This window comes from Rhagoletis zephyria, unplaced genomic scaffold (genome assembly GCF_001687245.7).
Source record: "Rhagoletis zephyria isolate East Lansing unplaced genomic scaffold, Rhagoletis_zephyria_1.1 Rzeph_scaffold_19902, whole genome shotgun sequence".
Lineage (NCBI taxonomy): Eukaryota > Metazoa > Arthropoda > Insecta > Diptera > Tephritidae > Rhagoletis > Rhagoletis zephyria.
In genome coordinates this window covers 1-8842 of record NW_016176962.1, presented here as the reverse complement: position 1 = coordinate 8842, position 8842 = coordinate 1, and the positions used below count along the sequence as shown (strand labels likewise).

The following is an 8842-nucleotide window of genomic DNA, read 5'->3' as shown; positions in this document are numbered from 1 at the left end:
TATTTCAGGACGAATGGATAAGGCTTGAGCCAAGAGCTTGTGTGAGCAAGTCCAAAATTTGGCAGCAAATGTCAGTTACGCGGTTTTGCAGAACGACGATACGCGATTTTGTACTTTAAACGACGAGAGGTATATATGTACATTCATCTGCTAGACGCTAGTTAATGAGCGAATATTTTTTTCGAAGCGAGAATAGTTTAGCAACAATTTATTAGGATATACGTCTAATTACTTTAATGTCATAAAAACTAATTGAAAACAATATTTTTCTCGTTAAAAGAATAAACTCTTAACTAAAAAAAAAAATATTATATCAGCACTCGAAACTGCCAACGATATTTTCGAATTCACTCGGATTCAGTGATGGCATTTTTTCGAATTCGTAGCAGGCATTCGAATTCGTAGATTTTTACAATGGATTCCGTAATACCCCTGAATATTTTTAAATGAAACAAATTTCAAACATAACCTAAGGAATATTCGAAATCGCGGTTTGAAAGCCCAAGGAATACATAAGAAATAAAAATAACAACGCACTAAATTTTTTGTATTGCTTTTCAAATTGATTTTTATTAAAACTCTCAATTCATTTGTTCATGTGTAACAAGTTCCTAGTGATATTTCAATGTTTATAATTTGCCATTATAACAGTTTTTAATTATGCGCATTTGTATACATTTCACGTATGTATTACTTTAGTTGGTTTTCGTGGGGTTATGTAAGCAATTGCGTTTTTATGTTTTATTGACGGGATTTTTTTTAATGTTGATTTTTTAACACAAAATTTTGCGATTACGAACACTAAATTAATATTTTCGTTCTGGATTTATACACACACACACATATGTACATTAGGGTGGTCCAAAAACGCGCGGGAAAAAGTAAAGTTGGAATTTTCATGCTCTCACCCCTTAGGATTGTTTTATTCCGAGAAAAAATATACCCCTATTTTTTTTTTTTTTTGAAATTAAAAAATATTTAGAGGAAAGCGCACAAAGTTGTAGAATTCTAAAAATCAACATTTTTCTATCGGAAAACTCTGTTTCTCTGCAGGAGATTCCCAGTAATAGTACCCAATTGTTTATTTACGCATTTTTTCATCGCAACTATAATTTATCGGTTCGTCCAAAACCCACAAAAACCGCGAAAAATGCAACGGGAGGACCAATAAGAAATTGTTAATATTAAAAAATAGTTAAACAATTGGGTATTATTATTGAAAGTCTCCTGAAGAGAACCAGAGCTTTCCGATCGTAAAATATGGACCACCCTAATGTACATATGTACATGTATGTACGTATGAGTAGTACACACGCTATACATTGTAAGCTAGTTTTTTCGCATATNGGACCACCCTAATGTACATATGTACATGTATGTACGTATGAGTAGTACACACGCTATACATTGTAAGCTACTTTTTTCGCATATGCACTTTTATATAATCTTTTATCTCATTTTAGATACAGCAAGCAAAGCTAATTTTAAGGAAAGTGAGAATTATTATGGCCCTATTGTGTATGGCGACTGATAGCCGATGGGCAACCATATACTAAAATTCGCATTACGTATGGCTACTGGCTACTGACTGTCGGCTACTGAGTCTAGAAGCGGAATTTTCTGTTTCCCGCTATTGACGATTTTGTTATTTATTCACATAAATTGCTCAACACATCGGAGCAAAGTAGCCAGTTACTTGGAAAAGTTGATGTCAAGAAAGTAAATTGGGATATGTTCTGCGCTTTTCTGTATACTGGGATTAATCGCTATACATAATACAAATTACGATACTTGTAGCCTTGGCTACTAGACCAGCAACTAGACCCCAGTGGCCATACATAATAGGGGTCTTTAAAAAGTATTCAAAACTGTCATTTAGGGCCTATTCTTCTGTGATAACAACGATGTATGTATGTGTGTGTACGTACTTACGTATATATTAAAAAATGATCTTCACTAAATTTATTTCTTATAAACATTTGCCCCTTTTATTCAAACAAATGAATTTGTTATAAAGAAAATAATTATGCTAATTTATAAATTGCAAATAAGAAAAAGATTTGATTATACATATATGTATGTTATGCAATTGAAAAATACATTCTTAATAACTAAATGATAAACAAAATTTTTGGTTAATGAACGCTATTACACATAAAGATAAGTAAACAAATCAAGTATCTAGATTATATAAAGATATGTTCAAGTAATTTCATAGGAGAAAAAATGGCATTCTTTAGTGGTTATTCAATTTGTATGCGCATATAATGCGACAAGACGAAAAAAATTTATCTAAAATAATACTTGTATTTAGATTTCAATTGAGGGAACGGCGCTGGTTATATAAAATTATTGCAATACTTAAAGCCGTAAAGGGATTTAAATTAGCGGTGTGATTAGATATTTGAAAAAGCACTTCTTGAAGTAAATTTAGTTTTATTTTTATATAAATGCATTAATAGTTATTACTAAAAAATTAAGTTTAACTGCAAATTGTGAACGTTTTATACAGCAGCACTATTTTGCTAAGGTAAGTTCAATTAATAATAACAAAATATTCGAAAAGGTTAAAACTTTAGAAGCTCGTATTTATCTGTGCATAAATATTTGTTCATTTGCAACCAATTCAGAACGTACCCAAAAGGGCGTAAATTATAATTTGAGACAAAATCTTATCATTTAAAATACGCAGAAATCATTTTCCCAACGAGCATTGAGCACATTTATAAGTGAACTTTAAGAGATTCCATGCGATTGATTATGCGGCGACGTAATTCAATATATCTAGAATTATTAACAGTTCAATATGATTAAAAGTTTAAAATTTTTACGTCATCTTACCTTTCTCTAACTTTAGCCACTTCGCGCTCCAACTCATCATCATATCGTTCTAAAATTGCACGGCATTCTGGCAGGGACAGGTTTATAAACTGAGCAACCTCATTACTGCCCAAAGTTTGTATTAAAATTCAGTTAATATATGTAAACATGTATAAAAATTAACGTCAGGCATACCTTATTTCGTCTGTCTTCTTTGCATCGACAAGAAACAAACGTGCCACATCCTCATGCGGCCCCATCATGACGCGCGTCACCAACGGATAATCAGTCTCTTTCAAGCGTTTTTGCTCGCCATTATCGCGTACAATGAATAGCGAAAAATTCTCCGGCGCACTATCAACTTTATATTTTTCGAGTAATAGGTTTATGACTTCAGTTGTGGTGACCAACGATGTGACCCACACAGACATTTGTGAGCCATAGGGCGGTGTGAAGAACGATGTTTCGCGATTGTAAAAGTGGCCATTAATAGAACAACGCCGCTTCAATTTGGTGCGCGATCTGCAATAAGTTGTAAGTATTTTTTTTATAAACGCTTTATATTAACTCTCATGAACTCACCTTCTGTTTCCACTACGCCGCTTTATGGCTGCAGCGCCCGTACGCGGTGGACGCCGCAAAACTACACCATCTTCCGTAACATGCAGCGGTGGTTCTGCATCATCGTCATCGACATTGTGTGCAACACCAAGACCTCTACCCTCGCTAGCAGTAACCATATCTTCAGTTTGCGTCAGTTCATCACCACCAGCAGTACCACTATTCGTCACTGTAATTGAAGGCGCTTCAGTGCGACTGGAATCAGCTTCACTCACGCTCTCCTTTTCATCATCTTTCGTTTTTCTCTCCTTGGGATAGCAATCCATTTCGATTTTCACATAACGTGAGGGCACATCACTGCGGCGTATTGTTGCCGATTGTTGTGGCTTTAATGTGGAATCATCATCACTATCGGAGTAATCAAAGCACGATGGTCCCGATTTGGAACGGTTGATGCCTTTGTCGAAGTTTTGATATCGTTGATAGTATGGCGATAGATTTTGATGATTTCCGCCAGTGGCTGTGGAGGCTGAGCCACTTTTCTGCAAGGCATACATTCGCTGAATCGAATGTGGACTGGCAGTGCCGCTCTTCAAATGAAGAGTATCGTTAATTAAATTAGCATCGATTGAGCGTAATGCATGTTCACAGTTGAAACTTTTGCTCATTGCACTTTCGCCATATAGCTTGAGGGAATCGTGTATCCTTGACGGATCGATTGGTTGGTTGCGTTTTAGCGAGTCCTCTTTGGGATCACGAAATGAGTTGGCTCCATTCACATAATCAAGATGAACACTACGCTTAAATTCCTCATAATCCATTGGCTTAAGAGTAGCATCATCAGAGGACTCAAAATTATCCACCGTTGTTGTTGTAGTTGTGCTGGTAGTGCCCGAAATAGATGAGTTTATTGTCGCCGAGGTGGCAGTAACAAAATTGTCTGAAGATGTGCTACTGCCCTCGCTGTTGCTATTGCTGTTATTGTTGGTTGTAGAAGCAGACGTGGGAGTTGATGGGGATGGCACTTCACTGGTGGTATTGGTGCTTTCGGTGAGATTATGAGCTGAAATAGTTTTTGATGGCGAGCTTTCACTGGAAGACGTTTGCGACGATGGCAATTTGACGGGCATCGTTTCGTAAATTTTATCCTTTTCGCTAATGCGGCGTTCAACCTTAAAAATATGTACAAATTTTGATTATAGTAATTGTATGTATAGTTTAAAAAGTTCCGTTGCATTAGTACTAAGCGGTTCGAAGAGAATAAACCTATCTGCTTACAGCTACATTCGGACTATTGTAAAGTACTTTTCTGGGCGGAAATGTGTACAAGACTGAATTCCCTACCTGCAGCAGATCATCTATTTCATCCCATTCTAATTTGTCCAAATTATCCAATTTTGAAGGCAAAGTTGTAGAAACACAGCTTGTGGATGCAGTTGTAATGGTCGTATCGGTGCCGCACAGGGTACTTGTCGACTCCGATTTTTCATCATTGGCACTTCCATTGGTGCTATTTATCAAAGGAACCGCTGCCCCATCCGTTGTGCCGGTTGTGTTTGCGGAAGCTTCCTCTGGTGTTGTGGGTAGGTCCGTCAACGGATACTCATTTAAACTGCAGGAATCAAAAGTCATGCTCTCTGACAATGAAATATCTGTTGAGAGGTTCTCTACCTCACTTGTGGTAGTGGGCGCTCCCAATGATTCACTAACATCGTTTTCCTTATCCGATGGACTATCCTAAAGTTGAAAATGGAAAATCAATTCCAATACATATTTATATCCACAACTTACTTCAGCTGCCTTAGATATGCGCTTGGAATTTCGTTTGCGTACAACAATCATACGCTGATCATCATCTTCTTTAAGATGTATCACGCCGTGTACGCCCCAGGAAACACGCAGTGCGCCTTCAAGAATTAATCGGTTATTCACTTCTCGACTCCGTATTTCCATGCTTTTATTGTCATAGAATTGGTTGTAGACCTAAACGGAATTAGAGATGCATAAGTGTAAAAAAAATCGTTTATTGCAGTTTTATTTTTATGGCTGAGTACCTTTAACTTGCTTTCTAAATGATCTCTGGGTAAAACTGGCCCTCCAATACCAATACCGGATCGCTGTGTTCCCTTTACGCCATAGCTCTTATGTGATTCCACACGTGTGCCATGTCCAAACAACTGCGGTCCGAAGAGCGCGCCGTAACATGGCACATGACAGTAAGGCACTCCTTTATGCTGGACATAGAATTGAGAAATATACTTTTTCAATGTTAAACAATAAAAAACACCTACCTCGGCATGTTGACCTGGATTCAGTCGCTTTCCACACTCCTCGCACCGTAAACATTCTGGATGCCAATCATAACCAAGCGATTGCTTGCGCTCCGCTAGGAGAATTTACAATATTTTAATTAGACTCAATTGAAAGACCGGCTTTCGATTTAAGAACAAAGAAAGCAAACATGTAGCCCTTGCTTACCGAAGTAGACAGGCTTTCCACACTTGTGACACTTCCACATACTTTTTGGCCTTTGATGGCTGTTGGGCCACAGTTGCGAAGCACGGGGAGGCGTATGTGCAGGAAAATTCGCTGTTAGCAGCGGCTAGTTCGTTGCCCTGCTTCCAGAATAGTCTGAATAAACTATGAATACAGATATTTACACTGGAGGCGCTAATAGCCACTGATGATTTTTTCCTTTTACTTTATTTCTAATTGAATGCGTGACGTATATAGTTTTACATAAAATATGCAAATGAAGGTAAAACAGAAAGCAGCAAAACACGCGAGAGTGTGGATAGTATAATTGGCTGAAAAAAATTTACAAAGCAAATAGCTGAAGCACGCAACCGATCAAGAGAGCACACAAACGGAAACAATTAACAAAGGGCACTGAGGACGCTGAACTCACTGGGTTTCAGGCATTTACCGTAGTTTTTTTTTGTGTTCCAAAGGTTTTCCCTTATATACAAAGATAAAATATAAGTGATTTTCCGGGTGCAAAACAGCACTTTCTTTGCTGCAAGATATTTGCCGTTGTTGCAAAGAACTGTTTATTTTAATTTGTTTATTTTTTGTAGACAATAGATTTCACTGCATTTCTGCGAGACGAAAAATAAAACAAATGCAATGTTTCCTTTGCGAAAAGGGCAAGAACAAATTACCGCGATGTTACCAACTTGTCGAAAAGTTATTTGATGAAATTTCAAAAATAATTAAACAATAGGGGTATTCTCGAAGTCTTGCAAAGCGCCTGCCAGGTGCACGGTATGCACAGACTGCACGGTAAACACCTGTTGGTAGTTGTGGACCTTAGCTTGACACGGCAAAAATTTACGAAAAGTTCATGAGTGGTATCAATCGACGCGTCTTAACGCCAATAATAATAGACCGAGAGCGGAAATTTAACTTTTTAGTCAATTAAAGAGTTATTTGCAAGAAACACTTTCCGCACTTTGTTTTGATACATTTCACGCAAATAAATGGAGTACTTTTGTGCATTTGAGATGTATTAACCGAAACATTAGCACAAAATTGTTTATTTATTCAATTGTAATAGGGGTTTTCTCTGAGTCTTGCAAAGCCCTTGCAAAGTGCACAGATTGCACGGTTTTCGTATGGGACAGCTTGGCAAACCGTGTAATCCGTGCAATGGCTTTGCAAGACTCAGAGAATACCCCTAACATTTCTATGTTGAAAATCCCGTACAACAATCTTGTCCCTACAAGACAGCTGAGGATCATATGAGTGCTCATATTGTCATTATCAGTAATTACAAAAATTATTATCAAAGTATTCATTTTTGTTCAGACCATTAAGTACTTTCCTCCCAATGTGGTCATAAGAAAATGGCCAGTACTAATAGTCCAACCACTCATTTATGTCATACTACAAAAACAAAGGTGGAAACAAAGAAAAATAGCTCTGATCCAATAGCTCTGAACCAGTACTCCATTAACTTACAGGATTTTACACGAACTTGCAGGAAGTAGCAGGAAAAATGTTCCCGTACTCCAAAATCCTGTAAATGAGAGCGACTTTTGGAGAGTTGTGTAGAGAATGAAGTTGCAAGATTTTACCCGAACTTTTTCTTCTGGTGAAATCATGAAAAGTGTCAAGCAATCACTGGTTGACGTTTTTACAGGAAAAATGGTTTTTTTGTTCCCGTACTTTTTGTTGTTACTCACTTGTTACTCTTACTTCAGAGAGTAATTTTGCTGTTTGAAGATTTTACAGGATTTTTCACGAAAAGTATTGGATCAGAGCTGATACTTTTCGTGTAAAATCCTGTAAAAATGTCAAACAGCAATATTACTCTCTGAAGTGATAGTAAAAAGTGAGTGACAACAAAAAGTATGGGACCAAAAATGATTTTACCAGAAGAAAAAGTTCAGGTAAAAGCTCTGATCCAGTACTCCATGAACTTACAGGTTTTTACACGAACTTGCAGGAAATTACAGGAAAAATGATCCCGCACTCCAAATTCCTCCAAAATCCTGCAAATGAGAGCGATTTTTGGAGAGTTGTGTAGAGAATGAAGTTGCAAAATTTTACCCGAACTTTTTCTTCTGGTAAAATCATGAAAAGTGTATCACTTCAGAGAGTAATTTTGCTGTTTGACATTCTTACAGGATTTTACACGAAAAGTATTGGATCAGAGCTATTATCTTGCAACTTCATTCTCTACGCAACTCTCCAACTAAAGCTTGCAAGAACTTATTCAATTTGCAAAAGCCAGAAAAAAATTGCTTGTAAATGAATTCAAAATTTGTATGGCTCACTTAATTTAAACATTTTTTTCTTTTGTTTTCAGAAATTGTAATAATTAAATTGAGCGAAAACGAAAAGCAAAGCCAAATAGAAGTTCCCAGAATTCTTCAGAGTGGCAATATCGTTCATTTTGGTGGAAAATAAAAAAAGTTTCACAATCTAAACTTAAGTTGAACTTAAGTTCTAGTTGAGAAAAATCTTAGCTAAGGACAATTTAAGGTTTGCGTTTCACAGTGCGTACTTAAGTATGGAAAATATATTGTTAAAAAGTATGGCAGCACCACAAAAAATTCTTTGTTGACATGTTTTGACATTTCTTAAAATACATATTAAATATTCTGAGGAGATAGTGTATGAGGTTTATTTAAAGTGTAATATTTGGCGAAGAATTATATAATATGGAATTTTATATTAATTAAAGAGGAGAATAAATTTCGGTCCAAATGAAATTGATTTGCTGGTGTGCCTCCTCGTATTCCGAATCACTATCATCTTCCCAACTCAAATGAAAATCCGTTTGTGCCGTTATTTTATTTTTCCGACAAATTGTTTTGCTTCTCAATCAAAATTTGTCATAAGCATCTGTTTGATAAATAAGATGTCTTGTCGACTTAGTTTACTTTTAGTCGCTGATGGCCGCGACTTAAGTCTTATACTAGGTTCACATATAAGTAGATTATCCTCATTTTCGAGC

The 8842-nt window shown here is 36.5% G+C and overlaps 1 protein-coding gene across 1 annotated transcript; it reads right to left on the bottom strand.

The window, feature by feature from the left end:
* Positions 1 to 2008: 2008 nt before the first annotated feature.
* Rassf (Ras association family member) lies at positions 2009 to 5899 on the bottom strand. Its single transcript, XM_017637037.1, has 9 exons — positions 5860 to 5899; positions 5673 to 5767; positions 5436 to 5615; positions 5173 to 5364; positions 4726 to 5118; positions 3403 to 4553; positions 3016 to 3342; positions 2842 to 2946; positions 2009 to 2784 (listed from the first exon to the last, which is right to left on the bottom strand). Exons 1-9 carry the CDS (start codon positions 5897 to 5899, stop codon positions 2724 to 2726), a joined length of 2544 nt encoding a protein of 847 aa, XP_017492526.1. The 3' UTR covers positions 2009 to 2723.
* Positions 5900 to 8842: the final 2943 nt, after the last annotated feature.